This window comes from Trachurus japonicus, chromosome 3, assembly GCF_045865225.1.
Source record: "Trachurus japonicus isolate A0001 chromosome 3, Traja_1.0".
Taxonomy (NCBI): Eukaryota; Metazoa; Chordata; class Actinopteri; order Carangiformes; family Carangidae; genus Trachurus; species Trachurus japonicus.
In genome coordinates this window covers 24,760,403-24,783,189 of record NC_140909.1, presented here as the reverse complement: position 1 = coordinate 24,783,189, position 22,787 = coordinate 24,760,403, and the positions used below count along the sequence as shown (strand labels likewise).

General features: G+C 40.8%; 1 protein-coding gene across 1 annotated transcript in view; it reads right to left on the bottom strand.

Moving 5' to 3' along the window:
* Positions 1 to 22,787, bottom strand: part of LOC146990018 (neural-cadherin) — a 325,636-nt gene that overhangs the window by 211,426 nt on the left and 91,423 nt on the right. The window contains exons 6-7 of the mRNA XM_085767491.1: positions 14,032 to 14,281; positions 943 to 1,085 (exon numbers count right to left, since the gene is read on the bottom strand). Coding sequence (XP_085623617.1) covers positions 943 to 1,085; positions 14,032 to 14,281 — 393 coding nt within the window. The remainder of the gene's footprint in view (positions 1 to 942; positions 1,086 to 14,031; positions 14,282 to 22,787) is intronic.

Genomic DNA, 22,787 nt, shown 5'->3' with positions numbered 1-22,787 from the left:
CCGAGGCACACTTGACAAACTGCTGCGCTTTTACATTTATGTGCTGCGCATAAATATGACAGGGTGAAAAACAACTGAGGAAACATAAACAATCTCTGTGGATATTTCAACGTTTGTGTTAAAATCCTGATGCAGCGTGGTCCAAATCAGAGACCACTTTCAAGTAAGGAGGAGCACAATCATAACATGGCCCTGAGCAACCTGAACTTCTAAGGTATTTCTTCTGAAACTTGAAGCAGTGAGATAAAAAATAAATCATACTTCACTAGTTTGTTGCGGAAGCATGGGTCTCAAGTATGTATTTAATCAATATACAGACAGCTATCCTTACATTTTGTCTTGGACCATCAGCAGATGTTGGAGAATAAGGGTAATCTTTAGACAAATTGTACAGTATGCTACAGTAGAGATGCTCTCATACCATTTCCTCTGCCTGTACTATATATTAATATATAAATTTACCGTCCAGGACCAGTACCATAAGGGCTTAGAAAAGCTGCACTGGTTACAACTCTGTCAAATGTAATATGTCTCAATACTTAATAGGTCCAGGTCTGGATAGAGCTGGACCCAAACTGCTGGACAACATTAGGCTATTTGCCAGAAATCAATTCATCCTCCCTGCTCTATAGTAGTGGTTGCCAATGGCTACACAGTGCAACTTTGTGTGAAGGTCGCTTGTGAAAAGTGTTAAAGAATCAATCTCTGGGAAAACTGCAATTTTATTTGGTTGTGAAACTTTATTAATGGATCGATTTGCATACTTGCCAGTTATCATCAAGTTGTCCTGTGTTTTTGGCAGAAACCCAGGGAGTTTCAATCTTACAGAATCAGAGCATCTCTACTCTTTTGCTCAGTCTCAAGAACGTGACGGCAAAATAAATAATGTCAGTGCTTTGTTAAATCAATAAAATAAAAAATAATTTAAAATACATGTCAGACCTTTTTGGTTGTCGATGACAAAGTTGCCTTCCTCGTTTCCTGTGGTGATCTTATATGTGATCGCATCCCCATCAGGGTCCTTCGCCAATACTGTGGCAACAAGTGTGTTTGGGCCGGCATCTTCTGAGACGAAGGTCCGATATCTGACGGAAAAAAATACAAAAATACACTAAATAGGAGGTGAAAATGAGACACATTCAACGTGTTTCAAATCAATATCATGTCATTCATGTTCGATCAGTGGTTCAGTGACTCAGAACAAATATGTTCATTAGGTAACATGCTGCAATGCCCACATAAAAATACCAACCAATATGAATAAGTGTGTCACAAGAAAATCTATTCACAGACTAATTAAATGCATATGTACCTTCCCTCACTATATTTCATAACCACATTACTGTCATTTTTGTTCTAGTTAATCAGGGGATCTTTGAATTTCAAATTCAACTAGGGCAGGAAAACATGAGCAAGGCTTGATAGACAAGTGGAGGAAAAAAAACTGTTGTTAAATGCAACAGCTGGGAAGTGGCAAGCTTCAAAGACCTTGTGGATCAATCTCACTGCATGTGCCAATCAACACCCTGGATGATCTAAAATTCTAACTTTGGCCATGTAAGCCTGAGATTTTCTTCATTCACACTGTGATCAAAGGCAGCCACAACAGACCCAAGTGACTTCCCCCAAAAGTAGGTGGTTCTCACTTGTGATCCTGCAGTATCTGCACAACACATTTAAAATATAGTGAACAAACTACATGCACCAGAGACATACCCTATTTTAAGTGTAGGGATGTACCGAATCCAGGATTCAGTTTCGGATTTGGCCGAATTATGGGCATTTTGATAGAACGTCAAACGGACCAAGCCCTACGCCTGCCCCACACACATTAACATAATGACGCCGCCAATGATAGGAAGGTTTAAGAACGCTATTTTGCTGGGGCGGTGTTTATCTCAGTTGTCCCCATGTGTTGAGGCTGCGGTTGCGGTTGTGGCCCCGGTTCGAATCCCGCATCGAGTGGCCCTTTCCTGCATGTCATTCCCCCCTCTCTCTGCCTCCCCATTTCCTGTCTCTCTCTCAACTGTGCTTTCAATTAAAGGCCAAAAAGCCCCCAAAAATATACTTTAAAAAAAATAAAGAACGCTATTTTGCCCTCCCTGAACAACAAAGTTCATAGCACTCTCAGCACAGGCAGCATCACTGTCATTATCACAAATATAAACTCTGCTATAGCTTGATGCTAACATACAGTATAATCGAAAACACCATAAATGGGCTAACAGAAATTAACATCACCCTTGCGGTAATTTCAAACCAAACAGCTGTTATTTTAACATTAACATGTAAACATGGCATAAGTAACACATACAATAATACTTACAGGGTTTTTTTCTCTGCTCTGTGGAAATACTTTAACATTTTGTTCTATTTTGTTTTGAATGAAAAAAAATACTAAAGCTTGTATCCTGAATGACTTGAAGTTTAAATGTTCAGTAATATTCTCTGAGTGTGAACTTTCTGTTCAGATGCAAAATAGTGGCTAAAGTTAGGCTATTGCCCATTGCTTTTTTACAGTTAGAATAAAACTGTGGATTTGGTATTCAGCAGAACCCAAAAAATCAGGATTTATAGTAGTAGTAATTTTTATTTGTCCCTGTAGGGAAATTGAATTGCAGCAGATCACACTCTTGACATTTCATCTAAAAAAACAACACAGATAAAAACAGCACAGTACAACTTTCACACATAGATTATCCCTAGTTAAGTGTCACATGATTCATGTGAGATGTATCCAGGCAGCTGTGTCAATTTCTTGTTATACTAAGAAATCTATATTTTGGGGCTCAGGTGCTCATCAGCTGTTAACCAGCAACCGTGGGGAGCAGGACACACACAGACAGACAGACACACACACACACACACAAACCAACAAGCCAGGATTTCAAACTTCAAATAGTAACTTTCAAATACAATTATCCCCCCATATGCACATGTCATGTGAAAAAACAAACAGAAAGTTTTCCATTCAACACAGACCTCTGATCCCCCACACCACACCGCCCACCTTCACACCTTCTGATACAATATGTGCAATCTAACAACTCTTGAAGTGACAGAGGGAAATGTGTGGCAGAATGGGATTGGTGTAAACTAACTCCCTATTTCTATCCTACAGTAAAATGACATACCGTCCCAATTGGTCCCAACACTCATTCTTTCTTGCTGATCTGTATCAGGATAGCTGAACCTCAAAGGTGTGTATGTTGACTACTGGCTCCTTAACCAGTAGACGAGGAATGATTGCATCTTCAAGGGAGTGTAGGAAAAAAAAAGGTCTTTATCTTCAGGCCTCATCATCTTGACACTGCAAACTGACCCTTTTTTCAATGCTTTTAAGAAACAAAACTTATCTAACTATACTTGATTATCATAATCAAGTGATGATGAAATGCATTAATACAAGTGAATTGAATTATTCCACAAGTGAATTATGATTATTAAGGTAAAGATGTGTGATGAATTATGGACATCTGATTTTCTGCTGGGGGAATTTTACTTATATATCTATAACCTATTCAAGTTAATTGATTCACTTGCCTTGACATGTATTTTTCAACATGCCAAACTGAGCTTGCTTCGTGCACTGAATCTCACACACAAGCCCCTCTCCCACAACCAACCGCCTTTTGTCTTTGTATCTCAGTGTAGCACTGTAACCCAAGCTTTCAACTCTCTTTTGGCCCTTACACTCACTATCTTTTTCTTTCTTTCTTTCTCTCTCTCTCTCTCTCTCTCTCTCTCTCTCTCTCTCTCACACACACGGTTCACACTTGTTCCTTTGTGTCAGAGCCATTTCTGCTGCCATATTGGGGATACCTGATATCATCGAATAATGCAACCATCTCTCCAAGTCATTACTTCAACAGCAAGAAAAGCTTTGCCGACAGTACAAAGACATTTATATTCATGATATACTGTAACAGCAAATCTCGAACAGAGCTCATCCTAATTAAACCTTAATAATCAACACATTTGAAGCAAAGATTCAAAGATGAGTTGAACTTGAATATTAAAGCATTTAGGGGTTTTGCAAAGATGACATCTTAATGAACTCAATGATGATTAAAACAGTACAATACAATGAATATTAGACAAGTCCATATTGCTAGTATAAAACTGTTCCAAGTTAAGTTTTCATGGTTTGAAAGAAACAGTACAGACACAGATCTACTGTGGTCTTGAGAGCTCAGCTCACTTCAACATGTCTTCAACTAGACAAAACATAATAAGCAAATCCATAAATATTTAGCACAGTCAATTATGGTTCACTGGGGAGCCTGTTGAGACACATTTGATCTTCAATGCTTTCAATCTCTTAAGTCACAAATCACTAAACAACAAATGTGTCCCAACCAGGTTCACCCCTCATTGTCATTTTGTTGCATGGCTCTTTATTAGTAATATTACAAAGATAGGTGTTGATTTATGGACCTAATATACAGACATGCAGATGACAACAAAAACAGAAAAATTACAACACTATGATGGTACGAGTCTGCAATATACTACATACATGTGTTTTTCGATGTACTTGTAAGAAGCATGTAATAACTAATTTGTATAGTTCTAATAAAGTGAAAGAAATATGACAATAATGTAAACATCTTTATGGTGAGGTGTTTGAATATTTCAGATCACAACTAGTATGATTAAACTTGGGTGAACTGGTGCTTAAAGTTGGTAAGTTGACGAAAGGAAAGTAAAGTCTGCGATTTGGTCGGAAATTTCAAGACGATACAACGTCAGGTCCCTCTATGAACCTCTGCGTGTGTACAAGCTGTGATTGGCTGCTACTTCTGCCCCCTCTACCTGACTGGTGGAACAGCACCGGGCGCAGTGGATTTCGGCAAATATGATTACAAGCTGTAGGTGGAGCAAGAGGAGTTGGATTTGGTCCTAAATTACCCATTTTATGTTCTACTATCAGGATATAGTGACAGTTCCAGCAAATATGACTGAATAATAATTGTTACCAACTGAAGCTTTAAAGAAATTGTTGGCTTTTACACTCCAACAGACTCCTCTACCAACCACAAGTGCCTTTATGTGAGTGTAAAAAAAAGGTCTGCTGCTCATTCTTCTGTGCTTTATCAATGCCTCATTGCCTCATGTGCACCTCTAAAATGCAGACAGAGTAACTGTCACAGCCTGGCATAAACATATATTTGTCACTCTCCCCTGGCGACAAGGGCTGATTCATTTTTCAATGGAAACAAGGGGCTCTCATTAGGCATTGAATGCTGCGATCATGTTCTGTCATTGCAGTCTTCGTGCCTCGGCAACTGTTGTACTAGGTCTGCCTGGGATGATCAGTGATGTGCCACTTGTTTTGAGTGTTGTTGCAGGATTTGAGTAATTTCAGCTCACAGTGAGCGAGCCACATACATCCCCGCAGATCGATAAACCAGTCAGGTAAGGGAAGATGCTGTGCTGTGGTTCTTTATGCAGTTTCTCTATGGCTACATGGGGTGCATTCATTGTCTAAGGAAGCTATCAGAAAGTTCATTAGGTAATTGCTTGCATTTATCTCACCTGAAAGACAGAGAGAACCAAGCCTCACTGTGCATTTTTGCCCACAATTTGCAAAATTACAGATGCTGTCTGTACAATTTTTGCATGACTCTTTTACATGAGCTGCTAAGCTTCTTTTGTCCCCGCTCCCCAAACTGAGTCTACTTTTGAATTACAGATGCGGACAGAGTCATCATTATGGATTCAAACAGAGCCGGCTTACTATTAGGCTTATGATTACAAGCAGCCCAAAATGGCAACAGCGGCTGTTATTGGAATGTGTCGGTCTGCACGGCATCAGGTTAGTGGTAAGCTGAAAAGTTCCACCATCTGCAGTGCTGATGAAAGAGTTACATTAGTAAGTTATTAAAAAGACAGATAATCAACCAAACAATTACAACAGGCTCATTTAAGTTATAAATCAAGCAGAAATGTGTTTTCAGGATCCAGTTTCTTAACAACTTCCCTAACCCATTTCTAACACTGCAAATTGAATATCTCTGATCTTTTGACTCTTGGGGGGTGGGGGGATTTTGTGGTCTGTGAAATTCTGATAAGCATTTTAGGGAAAAAAATCTAAAGTTTAATTACTAATGGGAACTATTGATTTTGTGATTTCAATTGTATTCTTGACCTTGGAAATGCCTCTGACAACAATCTCTGTGCAGTGGTTCTTCTGGAGCCTTTGATCATATCACACCATCGTCCTCAGACACTGGCGACGCGGGAAGCTGTCTGCATGGAAAGATTGCGTCCCACAATCAAAAGCTCCAGAACAGCTGCTAAAGGGACCCCATGGTGAGACTGCTTTGTCAAAAACAATTCTTAGTTGCAGTCCTGATACACCGTACTTACACAGCCATCCTATGTGCACATACTGTTCCACATCCATGTTGTTTCAGGGTCCACAAGAGATAGTTTTTACCCCAGAATAATTTATCTAATATGTATGATCATGCTTTTATGCAGCTTGAATCCTGAGTTCACATAATATTTGGAACAAATTGGATAACACAAGTTTCCAATTAACAAGTATCTATGCCCAAGTATTAACCCAAATAAATAAATAAATATGCAGCACAGTGGTGCAGTGGTTAGCACTGTCACCTTACACCCTCAAGAAGCGTCTGGGATCAGCTGAGACTACTGTATGTGCTGACTGCGTGCATGCTCCCCGTGTGCCTGCGTGGGATTTCTCGTGGTGCTCTGGCGTCCTCCCACAGTTCATAGAACAGCTGGTTTAGGTCAGTTGCTGACTCCAAATTGTCTGTAGGTGTGAATGTCAGTGTGAATGGTCCATCCACAAATCTATTCATTTTCTTCCACTTTCCTACTGGGTTGTGCGGCATCAGGTCAGGAAAAGTCAACCAGACTCCAACTCCTCCTGGGTGATCCCGAGCTGTTCCCAGGCCAGATGAGATGCATTATCTCTCCAGTTGTTCTGGGTCCATGCAAAGGGCAGTTAGTCAAGGCTGGAAGACCACCAGAGGGAGGAAGCATCCTGACCAGATGACCTAACCACCTCAACTGTCTCCAATCAACATGAAGGAATACGGGCTCTGCTGCGAACTCACACCTTCTCATTCTATCTAGGCTAAGCCCTATCAGAGGAAGAGGAAACACAGTCCAGCCACTTTTATTCATTATCTCATCATTTTTGTTATGGCATGGAGCACATAACCACAGGTGAGAGGTAGAGCACAGACTGACTTGTAAATGGAAAACTCTGGCTGCCAGCTCTGCTCCATTTTCACCACAACAGCCCAGTTGATCTCCTGCTGCTTCTTATCCTCACTCAGGAACAAGACCCGGAGATATTTAAACTCCCTCACCTGGGGAAGGAACTCCATCCCAACATGGTGGACTACCCAATAGTTCTGTATCTTAAATGCCAGCACTGTGATAGACTGGGGACCTTTCCAGGCAGCACCCTGGACTCTCCATCAGGCCAATACATATGGTGTAGCCAAATGATGGAGGGATGGACGAGTGAAAGATGCGTTGATTTACTGTATGTCTCTGTTCAAAATCTGGAGTTGACCAAGACAACAACCTGCTGAAGAAGACAGCTGCATAACTACTGTTTAGACCCTGCGTACTTACTTACTGACTGCCCTTTATGCCAGCTGGCATGCCTTGGTGGTCATATCTTCCTGTTTTCTCAGATTAAGAAGGTGTTGGTTTGATATTGTTTTGGGCCAGAGCAATCTCCGGATTCTTGGTGTGGAAGTTCTGACTCCTGTGTACACTGACCACTAAATTTAAATTATTAACCCGAGCATAATGTAAATTTTATAAGCAGGTATCAAGGAGATAATGGTTCACTGCAATGGCAAAAAATTCAAGGGAGTTTTTTTTAGGTTAATCCTACTTGACACTATACTCAACCTAACTTCAACAAATACGTCTCTCTAATGCTTTCAAGCACACAGGACTGCCTGTGTGAGTGTCTGAGAGAGAGAGAGAGAGAGAGAGAGAGACATCAGGGCGGATCCGTGAAAAGAAGCATAAAGCCCACCACTCATGCAACTGTGAGATGCCTTCTGCAATCACATTTGGCCTCGACCATAATTCTAATTTGGCCAGATCAATGCTGCAATCAATTAAAAAAAAAGCTTTAGACATACACCACCACACATTAATTACTTTATGTCATATCTGTTTGACTTTTTAGTTTTAGTTTTTTTCCATTCTGTTGATCTAGGATGACAAAGTGATGTGTCTCCAAGTCAGATGTCAGCTGTGAAAATTAATTACTGAATTTAATTATCAAGCCTATTTAGTTTATCCAGATAAGGCAGAGATGGAGAATTGAGGAAGGGCAATGGTGTGTGTCTGCCTGTGTTGAGGAGTTGGGGATTGAGACCGTTGGCCGATCCAATCATCTAATTTCATGAAATGTGCTTCTGTGAATATTCCAATGTCATGTCTGCCCTGTCCTGGTCTGTGTACTTCAGTGTTTAAATAGCTGCCTCTGTTGAATCTATCTATCTATCTATCTATCTATCTATCTATCTATCTATCTATCTATCTATCTATCTATCTATCTATCTATCTATCTATCTATCTATCTATCTATCTATCTATCTATCTAATTTATTTTCACCATAATTCCACATAATGTGGCTTGACATGAATAGGGACAGGGTTTCCGCCAGGCTAAGCATTGTTTATTTGTATTTATTTTTATTTTATTTCAGTTTTTGTACTCCATCAACACGTACTGTGATCAGCTTCACGGGACTGTCGGGACATGTCACGGACATCGTGCTCATCAGACCACTGCTTCACCAGCTGACCGAGAGCAATGCACCGAGTCCACGTCGACCTTGTTGCCGTTAACATGAGACGCGCTGCGGGCCCAAGAGGCTCAGCAGCTGCTGTAGCGGCTAGCTGTTAGCTGTTAGCACGTCATCCCCTGCAGAGCTCCGGACTTCTGTGAGCCGAGGGGCTTTCACCAGATGTGAAAATGGCCCAGTGATTCATTTTTCAGCTCGTACGGTTCGCATTTACACACGTTTGTTTTCACTCTGGTCCAGACATAGAGTATCTACAGTAGATCCGTGAGTGTCACGTTTCCATGACGACTGATCGGAAAAAAGACGCGTGGTACGTCACGTTCACGTGAAAAAATAAAAATCTCTGAGAAACAATGCTGCATTTTGACAATGGAGACACCAGGCAGTTGTTTTTTTAGTTTTTAGTGCAGACAGTTGATATTATTTATTTAAATAGTATTTTTATTATTTATTTATTTCGTTGTTTGAACAGCATTTCAAGAGTGCAATCTGTGAGACTCTGCTATAGCTGGTGTATATGTTACATACCGTACATGTCTTATAATAACGCATGATCAGGATAATATTTTTCAAATTTCCAGTCAACTTCTAACATTGATCTTTAGGCCTTTTGGAATCACTCCTTCTAAATTATACTACTCCATTAATTAATCTGTTACCTATAGGGCCCTGACATCAGTCAACGGTCTGGGTCAGGCCCCTGTCACAGAAAAACACGCTTGGGCACTGGTGGGCCGCTGGTGCCACCTTACCACCGGAGGGATATAATGTAAGTAGTTCAGAACACTTCACTTAAGACTCAAGGGAACTTTACATGAGATGAATTCTCCAGGACCATAATGCTACCAATACAATAAGCGGACATTAATCACAGTGCCACTGGTGTTAAAAAAGAGAGTGCTGGCAAACTTTAGATATGTTTTGAAGTCATGGCTATTATTGATGACCTGTGGAGACAGTGTCAGTGTTGCAGGGGGGACACCACACAAGCCTTTGACCCTCTCATCATCGCTCACATAATTTTTGTCTTTAGCAACCAGCACTAAGTAACTTTTCAACATTCATAAAATATTTTCATAACTTTTGTGATGATACATCGACTTACAACACGTTGAATGACACCTCTGTCATGGCCCGAGGGGGTCTGTATCGCTTTCTCTGGCACTAAGCAGCTTTGAGATGGATGGTAGTAACCCGGCTCTCACTTAAGTTTCCCTTTCACTTTCACGAGTCACGACGAGGAGGGAGCAGGCAATGCGGCACGTTCCCGTCGGATTGTGTGTTTACTGTGAAATGATCTGCTGGAAACAGAAACTTAGTTTGGACGTCTTCTGTTAATTTCCATGCACCAGGAGATCAGGATGTTTACGGCACTAGTCGCTAGTGCTCATGGGAGATGGAGTCTCCCTTCAGGCAAAACACTGCTTTGGTCCACTGGCGCCGCCAAACTCAACCAAAAATGAAAATTCCTTAGTAAAAAACTGAATAGTACTCATCTGCTCTAACTGGGCTGAAAATGACTATTGACCTAACACTATTGACTACTGGCTACCTCTGTATCAGGGCTGATGTAACACTGGTCCCTGGGTTACTGTATCAGATTTCAGGGTGAAGTTAGGAGCTGTGTTTTTCTCTGTATTGACTTGCCCAACGTTTATTTGCCAGACTCATTGATTTGTCCTCATAAAAAAAAAACATTGAGTTGCTTCTTCAAGCAATTATGTTTTTTTAAGTCAACATCTGACTAAGGTGTTATAAAGAGCCAATAGTTTGGTTTTAAATTCCCTCCCTAAAATACTTTAAAGGTAGAGTCTGGAGGTCTTTGCTCAAAAATAAACGCTAGACTCACACAAATGAAGTCCCTCTGAATCGTCACCTTCTAATCCTGTGTGGTGGTGACTGTGTCTGCAGAGCCCCTCCCCCCACCTGTATTTTGGTCTTATGCTTTGTTTTGTTGAGCACGGCTTCTGGGTGTGGGAGTCGTGTTTTCTCTCCAGCCAATGACAGAGCTCAGGTGAAATTTTGTGAAGCAGAGTAGGAGGGCTGCTAGCCCCACTAGCGTTTCCGGATGCTAGCGAAAAGTGCACCTGCTAGCTCGACTCTAACTTCTGCTAGCAGTGGCGGCCAGCATTCGCCGTTAACAATCGTCGCTAGCACCCGCTTCTCAGCTCACCACAACGGCCCTCCTACTCTTTGGAGCATAATTCTTGAGGCTCCCGTTGTTGGTGATAAAGACAACATTTCCAACCAGCTTTGGGAGTGAAGCTGAATTAACAAGAAAAAGCTGAAATGATCTGCTGCAGTTAATGAATGTTAATGAAATTTGTCTGCAATCAATGAACCATTGTTTTGAGAAATTAGTAATTTTGAGTTTTAAATCTGACCCATATGCAATATAGAAACTTTCTCTTTGTCTCTTAGCCACATCTTAAATCACCTCTACCTGTTGCAGCCATCCGTGTGTACAGTATATGGATGCCTCTGTTAAACATCAGTTCACATGAATTCAAGTGTTCATTATTTAAATAAATTATCTTAATGGTAGGCTACAATTACCGGTTATACACAGATAATTTAGATATGAAAACGTACAAATATATGAAAGGTGTATAAATGCAAGGAAAGTGCAGGAAACCTGTCAGGGTAGTTTCCAGGGCAACAGGCAGGTGATGGTATACAGTAATAGGGTCCTAATGGCCAAGTAACAGATGAAAGTCAGTCATTCTAATATCTCTCCAGGAAGTGAGAGCCATGCAGTGAGGAAGTAGATGTGAGAGAGAACGAATGTAAAACTTACAGAAACACGGAAATAAAAAGTTATCTTCTATTCAATCTTTTCTTTCTTTTTTCTTTATTTCTTTCTCTCTCTCTCTCTCTGCAGGTAGTGAGACTTTAAAATCCCACTGTTCAGGATCATTTTGAACCTGGAGCCTACATCTACTGCACATATTTACTATGTACCAAACACAGACAGACACTCGCTCACTTACTCAGTCACTCACTCTCACACACATGGATACTCATTATCGCATGCTTCCAACTCCAAGAATCGATACAAATAGGCCAGATTTTCTGCCTGGATAATGATATATTTAATGACCTCTCCTTCCCTCCCTCTCTCTCTCTCTCTTCTCCTCTGTCCATCACATGCACTGACTCAACTCACATTATGTACATAGTCTCCCTCCTGTACTCAGAGTAGGGCTGCATGATATTGGGCAAAAAAATAATATTGTGATATTTTCATTTTCTGCGATATAAATTGCGATATTAAAAAATAAGGACTGTCAAATGATTGCAATTTTTACTGTTATAGAAACAGAAAGATAGATGACAAAATAGATTTAAACCTATAGGTTGCCTTCTCATTATACTCACATTTAGTTAAAATTGCACTTTATAATACTATATACAAATAAATGCCCACATCTCTCTCCCTCTCTCTCTCTCAGCAGCCGTCAACTGACACAGACACACTGACAAAACATTGATGTTGTAGGTAGCAGTAGGCTAATTAACGAGCAAATCTCTTAAGAATGCCTTTACAGCAGGACATTAATGTGAATTTAGCCTTTCAATAGTGCTCTGTTAACTATTCATCTCTTTGGTGCTCCTGTATTTCCTTTGGTGATGATATAGAACTTCTTAAGGGGCCGCTGCTCTGTGACTGACAGGCAGATATTTGCAAATAAGCAGTGCACATCACGTTACGTTTCACTTTAATGACGCAGGCTATGGGCTCAGTTCAGCTGGATGCACACCACAGCACCTTACACAGGGTGAGAAACAACCACAGGTCGCGCTTTTACGAGAGAAAAAGTCTGTTGTGAACACCCAGTTGTCCAAACATTTATGCTGCCTTCGCTGAGTGTGCGTATGGGGAGGAGGGGCGACGCCGCTGCCTGGTCAGTCAAGTGAGGGAGAGAGAGAGAGAGAGAGTACATGTGTGTGTGCATGTACAGTAAATGCATTTGAGCAAGTTTAAATGTGTGTCAGCATGGATGAATCTGGATTCATGTGTGTTACATGGGTATCTGTAGTGTGAGTGTATCTGTGTGTGTGTGAGTGATGCATGTGTCTGTGTTTTTGTGGCAGCTACAGTGGAGAGTTGAGGGCTACAGAAGAAAAGCCAACTGATTATTCGGCTGTCGCTGACAGTAAATCAATACAATCAAACACACACGCTTACACACATACACTCCCACTCACAAACGCGCACACACAGTAATCCCTGCCTGCTATAAACAACATAAACACATGCATATCAGATGCATGATGGATGAATGCGCTTAATAACGACATCACTCTGTCCATACCAACATCCCACTTTGCTAGGACCTTCTCAATTACTGCACACACACACACACACACACACACACACACACACACACACACACAGGCACGAGCACAGACACACACAGCGTAGGCCTCCTGAGGGTGCTGGTGGGCATGGCTGATTGACCCTGCCTCACCAATCTGCCCAGCTCTCTGCCAGAAAATCAACCAATTAAAAGATGCAGGCACCACAGCGGCACTTGGGGGGGGGCAGCTGCAATGTTGAATTGGAAAGCAGCTGTGAGAAGCTGCCCTGACAAGGCACGACAGTCAAGTTCTCTCTCTCTAGTTTTTAAATAAAATAGCTTTGGTTGTCTGCATTTCATGTTCTTTGTCTGTCTTATATGTTTTAGTTACGAACTGTTGAGAACCCTGATTTCATGTGTGTGCGTGTGAACACATTGCCACATGTGAATCCATGTGAATAACTGCTTAGTTGTCTTCAATTGAGGGCTGGAGCCTGTGAATGTATCTGTGTAGGAATGTTTGCATTAAGCACTTGATCATTTCACTCGTCAGTATGTGTAATCCAGACACTGAAAAGCTGTGAATGATTCGCTGCACGAACACCTAGGAGGTCTGAAGAGAGAACCAGTCAGATCATCCTGGCACTCAGAAGAGCTTGACCTTGAGAGGATGCCCCATATTATTTGCCTGCAACAGAGCTTTCTACTACAGAGAGAGAGTCCAGAGCGATGATCCTACATCTTAGTTATCGTCAGCCTCTCTCCTTTTACCCTCTCCGGCTGGGATTAATCACACAGGGGTGTAAGAAGGGTTGCTTGTGTATTTATAACCTACTGAGAGCGCCACTGCATCCCACTTAGAAAATAAAAAACTATATGAGAATCAGGGGTTTAGAAGACTGAGTCTTACTTACATATGTTGGGAGAACTCTGGCGCCTCATCGTTGACATTAGCCATCCGAATCCGCACTGTAGTCGTTCCGGTCCGAGGGACCTCCCCCTTGTCGATGGCCATCACGACAAACTCATACAGGTGGTTGGGTCTCTCGTAGTCCAGTGGCCCCGCAGGGAAGATGGTCCCATGAGGGGAGATGGTGAAGTCCTGACTGAGGGTGTAATAGGTCAACTCTGCATTCTCCTCTGAGTCGCAGTCGTTGGCTGACACTAACGATGAGAAATGAAAAGGAGAAAGAAAAAACTTAGAGGCAATAAACAAAGACAACACAGAAGCCCAATAGAGCCCAGGATTTGCCTTTAGCCATAATGTATGAAATACACAGTAATGTTGTCACTTTTAGGATGCAGGCCGACAGAGCTGCTGTACTGACTTTACACAATTGTCAGTTGATAAAGTTTGAAATGTATTGCAAATGTCTGCAAACAGCGGGTTTGCATTCACACTGAGCTGTCCTGTGAAAAGCATTCACACGATTGGAACACTGCATCACTACACTATTGTTCACCTTCTTCTTTAGAAAATGAAATTGCATCAGGGAATATCAAGAAAAGCACAATATAGTATCTTATTAATATAAAGTCAAGTTTTCTTCTCGCTTCTCAACTTGAGCTCAGGGTAACTGTTCACTTCTCATTCTAGGTAACGGGGAGATTGAAAGGAAAGTGAAACTCCCACTGGTTTAAATGTTTGGTTTTATACACCTACAGAGGGAGTTATTGTCATTTGCACAGTGTGCATTGAAAGAACTGTCATTTTGCAACATTTCTGTTTCTACATCACACATTGGGAATCCATGGAGCCAGTACTCGTTCAGCCCACAAATTGATTGCGTTGCTAAAACTGTAAGGACCACCAGGGATTTGAATAAGCATATTTTCTGCTAACAAGAACATTTCACCATCAAACTCTCAATTCTCCAATTCACCTTACATTGCATTTGGCTCAAGCGCCCATATACACACAAACACATTCATGTATGCATATGAATCAATACATGCACCCACACGTACGCACAGAAACGCATCAGTGTTTGTTTCAGCTAACGAACTGTAACTTCTTTATTGCTGTGAGGCCTTGGGAAAACTAACATACTTCAAATTGGTAGTTTTAACAAAATGTCAGCAAACTAGAAATATCTCCGTTCATTAAAAGATTTATAAACTTTGTCAGTGGTAATACATCTAATTTGTTTTATTTCATTATTTCAGCAGGGAACCAATGCTATTTTGGAATATAATTAATTGGAAATGAGTTCTGTGAAGTGTTTCAAGTGGTTAAAATGTTTGTTGACTGTGGAGTTCACTCTTTAATCAGTCTGAACAACTATCAAACTAAAATAAAATTATCACCTTGAAAAAAAAATCACTATCTTTCCATTAAGTACATTTTTTTTGAATGTGAAGTCATGTTTTTGATATTGAATCTGCAAATGTATACAGAACCATGCTGAAAGTAGCACAACTGACTGGTTTCCAAGAGTCACAAAAAAAGTGACACACCTGGCTGATGTGTCTGCATGGATGTATTACAGTTAGGGCTGTCAACATTAAAACATTAACGCATGTGATTAATCTGGAAACAGTAACGTGTAAAAAGAAAACAACAAAAAATCCACGGCTAAACACGCCACATGACTAATTATTATTAGTTAGAGGCTGTTTGTGTATGCAGTCTGTGTCTGTTTCGGTTGTCAGCTGTCCCTTGAAATACCGAATCGTCCTGTGTTTAAGGATAGCGTGCCCCATCTTGAATCAATAGAGGAAGGGGTTTGTACTGTGTTTCGAGTTGTCTTGAATGCAGCATCATCCCACTGGCATCCTGTGGAGAGCCTTCAGATTCATGAGTGTAGGAAAATTCAAACACTTGGTTTGACAGTGTCAGTGCTAATGACTATCCAACGAGTTGTAAACTATGTCCACAAGTGTTTCCTGTGGTGGACAGCAGTCTGTCAGATGTAGGTCAGCCTGTGATGTGACTTGTTTATGAAGGTTGAAGTTTCCAGTCGGATACATAGGCCTTAGTTTAATACACTAATCACAATATAGTGCTGATGTGAGAAAATAAAAACTAAACTATGTGATCACATCTCAAATGTTCCTCCAAAAGCATGGTTCATGGTCTCTCTGTCACACGTTGCCGTCGTCCTATGACAATATGGCCACATAAGAAGCCTTTTCATTACTTACTTTTATTATTTAAGTAACAGAGATATATTTCTCAGACTGGTTTGTCATTTCATTATTTCTAACACCACACATCATCTCCCCACCAAAATACAAGTAATACTAGTATTTTAAATGTAATTAATTGTGATTAATCACAGAGTAGTATTGCAATTATTTGAGTTCATTTTTGAAATTGTTTGACTTGGCTTAATGGTAAAGTATTAATGTGAGTAAATGCCCAGTATGTTATTCAATCAAAGCTTGATTTTTTTTGGGGTGGGGCTGCATGTAAATGAGCTCGGCAGGAGAAAGAAAAACATGGCTGCAAAATAATTTCTCTGTATGTTTATGTCACATTGCCTTTGAAAAAACTGCAATAAACAATTAAAACCAGCATCAACTCACCTTTTTTTTTTAATGTTACTCATGATGGTGTTTGCATTTTCTGTTATTTAGGATTATGCCAGCCAAGCGATTTGGAAAAGTGAATTTATGTGTGTTTACGCTGCACTACAGTGCACTGCTTACAAGGACTGACATCTTCCTGAATTGCAGCTGAAACGTAGCTGTTTTACTGCTGTAAAGTGATGAACAGCCTCTCATCCAGTGACGATGGGTAGAAAATGAACTGCAGAACTACTGCCTGCACAGACTCCTATTCCATGCTGTGGTCAAACATATGTCACATATGAGTCAATATTTAATTTACTAAGTACAGATTTGTACTCTTCACTGTTTGACCATTTATTTAACAGTGGGTCCCCCTGTAATCTCGAATCAGCATTGTTGTGCTGGCATCACTACATGAAGCAGGCACAGTATATTTCTGGCTGCGTCTTCCATGTCTTTCTAGCATATAATGATTTTGTACTGATGAAGGCAGCAGGGGCTTCAGATCTCCATGGCTTGCTTGGTACTCTGCATATTTTTTTCCTACTTGGCAAAGTACACATTTGACCACTCTCATGACGGAACTGATTATGGGATTACGAGCACATGATAATAATAATAATTTATTAGTGTTCCTTTTAACCTGTTCACATACATAGGGGGAAAAACATTGCTATTTCAGGAGGATGGCTGTTCAGTTTTAGGTACACTCAGAACAGAATCCAGTGGATTTACCTGCATTAAATGGTTCATGCATTTAAAGGTCCCTGCAGATGTCCAGGTTCTATATCAACACTATACTGTATTAAAGCCCCAGTCCACAGAGAAATGCAGACAACCTATATTCAGAACCGAGCCTTAACCAGCCATTAGGGCTACTGCAACTTTGTGATGTCACAATGTCACAGTCGCCATTCCACCCACACACATAATCACCGGGGGGAAAAGATAGCCCCAAGGATTTGGTTCCTCTAAAATGTATGAGAGTAACGGAAATCTACTTTATCAGAAGAGAGACTCAGGGCCTCTCTTCTAAAGCTAGGTGGTGAGCTTAGAGAGAAGCCTAAGAGGAGATATAAAACTAGGCTACATTGAGATGGTTTTTGGCTCTTAAAACCACAAGATGTCTTAAAAAAACAACAACATACATACTTTATAGTGTAAATTAAATGAATTTTTTTCAGGATTTCAGAAAAAACAGACAAGTTCTTGGTGAAGGTCCATTTTGCTCGAGCTGTTTTTACCTCTAAGTTAATTGCCCATGTTCAAATTTGAAAACTGGAAACTATGGAAAGCTTCTTGCATACTAATGGTTTTAACAAACACAGTTCAGCCAGACAACTCTGAAATGAGAACACATTTATTGCAAGCTGAAGCACAGCACAGTTAGCATATTCTTGAGCATGGTTGCAGCAGGATTGATTGTAAGCATTGCAAGCTGAAGCACAGCATAGGTATCCTTGAGCATGGCTGCAGCAGGTTTGGCGTCAGGCTCCGTCTCAAGTTATTCGTTCCCTGAATGATCTGGTTTGCCAGACATTACAGGGAATGAAGCAGACCCCCCAGGGGATCATAGAGACAGAGCCCACAGGTGGATGCTGGGGAGGAGGTGGCCGGGTCAAAGAGACCCAGTAAAGAGATGTATGCAGAAGCAGCAGCATGGGCAGCAGAGCAGGAAATAGCAGCGGCAGCAGCAGCAGCATAGCCAGGGATGAGCAGGTAAACGGGGGGTTAAAGTAGCCCGCCCTATTTGGAGGAGTGCATGTGACTGATCAGCTGATCAGGATGGGCGCAGCTTGAGTTGTCTGCTTGAACTAGCTCCGCAGGCTTCGCATCATTCTGTTCGCAAAACACTGAAAATGTTTAATTTCCTCTAGCTCTATATAAACTTTTAGATGCCTTCTGTTTTTTTGTTTTGTTTTGTTTTTTCCTCACTGAAGATACTCAGTCTCAGTGTGGACAACCCTCTTTCCATCCAAACAAAAAAAGATGTACATGCACATGGATGGGCACATTTACAAACACACAGCAGCACAGCAGGGGGAAACTTCTCGCCTCCCCTTGTGCACCTGTTGGTGGCAGCGAGCTGAGTGCCTGCTGTGCCTCCTACATCACATACACCTCACTCCTTCATTTACTGGCTCCTTTACTCATTTGCTCACTTAGTCACTTGGTCTTACCAGCGTTTTTATTGTTAGTTTTGGTGTTTCAGTGAGGACTTAAAAAACGAGGACAAAACAAAACAAAGCAACAGCACCACTGTCATTGTGAGCTTATTAGCATTCTGACATTCGTTTAGCCCAGAGCACCACTGTGTCTGAGTACAGCCTCAGAGCCACAGCTGTGTGGTTGTAGACTCTTAGTCTAGTTAGAAAACACACTACAACGTAGCCCGGTGCATCTTGAGAATATCAGATGTACAATCTTTATTCTGCAGTAACCCTCTCATATCACAGTCTGCCATCGCTCACTGTGTTCACTTCAAGTAGAAACAAGCTCAGACATCTGAGTTAGTATGCCAGCATAGACTGTGCTCACAAACTCAGACAATATGTTTTTGCTCTTCAGACATTCACCTGTTCCTGTATATCTTAAACAATGCAGCAAATTCAATAGAGTCTCTGTATGTTTACCAGTGCCCCAGTGACTGGTGTTGTGTCTACTGACAGTGCTCTGTGCTGGTTACAGGCCAAAGTCACTGTCTGTTATGTGACTGCATTGTCAACACAACCTTAACAGGTAAATAATTTGAAAACAATCACTAATCTTTCAATTTCTAAAAAGACAATCATTTATTTCTCTATTCTTTATATGTTTGATCAGATAAAGTTTTCTATTTGCTTTGTTTGGTTGAATTGCTCTTGTACTGGGCTGAAAATGATTGTTTTTGTGGTAGTCCTGTGTGGATGTATTGCCCACAAAGCTCTCTTGATGCAGTATTCATCACGTGTGCTTTTCAGAGTGTGCTTGTTTTGAGCCTGGTGAGAGTGCTCTCTGCTAATTGCTCCAGTTGGCACACATGGCTAAATTCAAATAGGCTGTGTCTTTCTCAAATAGTAAAGAACTGTATAATATTGTGACAAGGTGCCCACAAAACACTCATCTCCTCGAACTCTTTCTAGTACAATATTAACAGAGCATCTCCATGAGGAACAATGGAGTAAAAAAAACAAACAAAAAAAACATTAAGGAAAACAAAACATCATAATTAACATATCCCCTTATTGTGGGCTGATCTGCTGAGATGGGCCCTTGTTAAAGCCCTTGGTGTTATTTTGTACAATATATATGCAAATGTTAGTCTGAAATTTCATTTAGATTTGCCCTGTTTGTTCTGTTTTAGTTGTTGTTGTTGTTTGTTGTTTTTATCATTACAATCATGGCTAAAGAGAATTCTATGTTATTAATGACTTAATAATATCATATATTTAGAAATATTAGTGCTGTCAAAGTTTACGCGTTAATTTTGGTGATTAATTTTAAACATTTAACGCAATTAAAGTCATTTTGTTTACTTTCGGTGGCGGCTGACCCATAACCTTTGGTGACGTGTGCAGGCAAACCAGGCAAACTGATGTACCTGCTGTAGCGCTGTTATTCATCACTTCGTTTTAATATTTTTTCGAATAATTAACCATTTAGATGCCCAATATGCTGTTAGTTTATCCAAATCACGTCTGTTTGGAGGTTTGCTCCGACGTTTTGGGAGAAGTGAAGCTCCACCGGTGGGGGCAGCGACCAGGAGCAGCGGGTCATATCAGAGACAACAGCCCGGTCCCCTGAAGTGACTGGCCAGTTAACCTGCGTCGTCATCTTGGTGTCAGAAAGAGAGCCGATTAACTTACCCGCAGGTCTTAGAGGTTTACCGCTGGCTAGTTTAATTCTTTTTTGGATATAAATATTGGTCTCATGTTGTTGAATGTTTGTTTAGTTGTTGATTAGTTTGTTTGAATGGGTTAGGGTTATACTCAATCACCAAACAAACTATTTAAAGACAAAGACTGAGCTATATCTACTTTAGACATTGCGTCTTTCTTTCAGTTATGGTCCTGGCTTTTGCCTTTATTTCAGCCGTAGTGAGAGAGAGAGAGAGAGAGAGAGAGAGAGAGAGAGAGAGAGAGTGACAGAGAGACTGAAAAATTGGAGAGAAGATGCCACACAGCAAATGGGTAAAGGCCAGACTTGAACATGGGCTGCTGCAGCAAAGATTAGAACCTGAGCTCGCCCTCTATCAGGTGAGCTACCAGAGCACAAGCTCAGTGGCAGATACATTTCCTTTTCAGTCTCTCATGAAGAGTGCAGCCTTTGTCTGGGGTTGAATACAGTTTAACTTTTATTGACTGCAACTCCAGAATGTAACAGATTTTTATTTGAGGCAGATATTCACATCTAACTCGCTCTGTTTGATATGAAGGGTTGGTCTTATTTTTAGTTATTCCTCTGCCTCCTTCAGTAATAGTGACACATATAATGAAAGTAGTTTACAGTACACCCAGTAGAGCAACAGAAATTCACGGACTGATCCATGTCACACAACCACGTGATGTCAGTTTATTATGGCCCTGCTGATGATTGACCGGGATGTTGCAGGGTCATGATTTGCAAGACTATGGCTTGATATTCTACATTATCATCATCATGATTACTTTTATTATCATATCAGCTTAGTAAATTAACTTTCTATCAGTCATGTGTATGTTTGAATTCCCATTTTATTAGGGTTTAACCCTGAGGGAGTAGAACCCTATTGAAATTGTGCCGGTTTATTATTTTTGGTTGTCTGCCGCTTGAGCTCAAATTCCCTTGAGCTGGAATGGGCCAGAAACATGAAAATTGGTCCAATGATTGGAATCAACTTCCCATAAAATATGAGTCCAGTCAGCCAGATGGTGGCGCTGTAACTAATTAAGGTTTGAAAAAGTTATTTTCAGAGGGTAACGCCCCTCACTACGTGAGTCAGATTGACTTGTAATTTGACACTCAAGTCCAGCTCAATGTGCTCTACAAACAAGCCAACTGGACCATAAAAGTCCGCCTATAAGATTTTTTGCAAATTTGCAGAATGCAAAAAAAAAAACACGATTGACTCTATCAACACCAACTTTGGTATACTGCTTTGGAGGACAAAAACACAACTTTCTATTATAAATGAGCCAGATCAGTCAAAAAACATGGCCGCCATAAAATATCTTCGCAATGGGCGGAGCTTTGAAATGATTGGCCATAACTCCTACACCCTTTTACCTATTACCACAAAACTTGGTGGGTAGGTTCACAACGGGACTGGGAATCTGCCTACTAAAGCATCTTGAGCTCAACCAATAGGGGGCACTATAAATGCCACACATGCGTATCTCAAAGACCATTGGGCGGGATTTCACCAAATTTGTTGTGCATGCTATGCTATGTACTAATATCTTGAGGTGTGGCATATTTGTCATTAACCGTCATTGTTTGCATTTTATTAAATGTATGGCAAGCTGGAAGGACCTAGACACACGAAACTTTGTACATCGACTATAAATGACATCCGAATGCTGCTCAAAAAATTGGCAGAATGTGGATGCTATAACATAGTGTAAACTTTGAAAGGCTCTCCCCGCCGCATCAAATGTGCTATTTACCTGAAATTTTACACACACATCCACCTGATAATCAAAAAGCCTTTGCACTATAAACGCTGCTATTATGGATTTTTTGCTAATTGGCATAATGTTAAAAACAGCAAAATGAATACAGCTTCGGAAATATTTATGCTATAGTTGTGCCAGAGCACAACATAACTCTATCAACACCAAACTTGGTATATGGCATTGGAGGACCAAGACAGTCATCATTATTATAAATGAGCAAGATAGGTCGAAAAACATGGCCGCCATCAAATATAATATCCTTGCAAAGGGTTGGGCGTAGCTAAATCAAATCATTAACTGTTTTTCCGATTGTCATGAAACTCAGTGGATATCTTCAGAAGGGGACTAGGAATACATAACATTTTCAGCTCAGCCCATAGGGGGCGCCACAAACATCATAAATGTGCAACTGAAAACTTGGTTTGGAGAAATCAGGGGCTTGTAATGGATGTGTTTTGCATGGCGCTTTCGGGGACAGAGTGGGTGATGTCGTCGGCTGCAGCGGGTGAGGGTCAGGGTCGCTG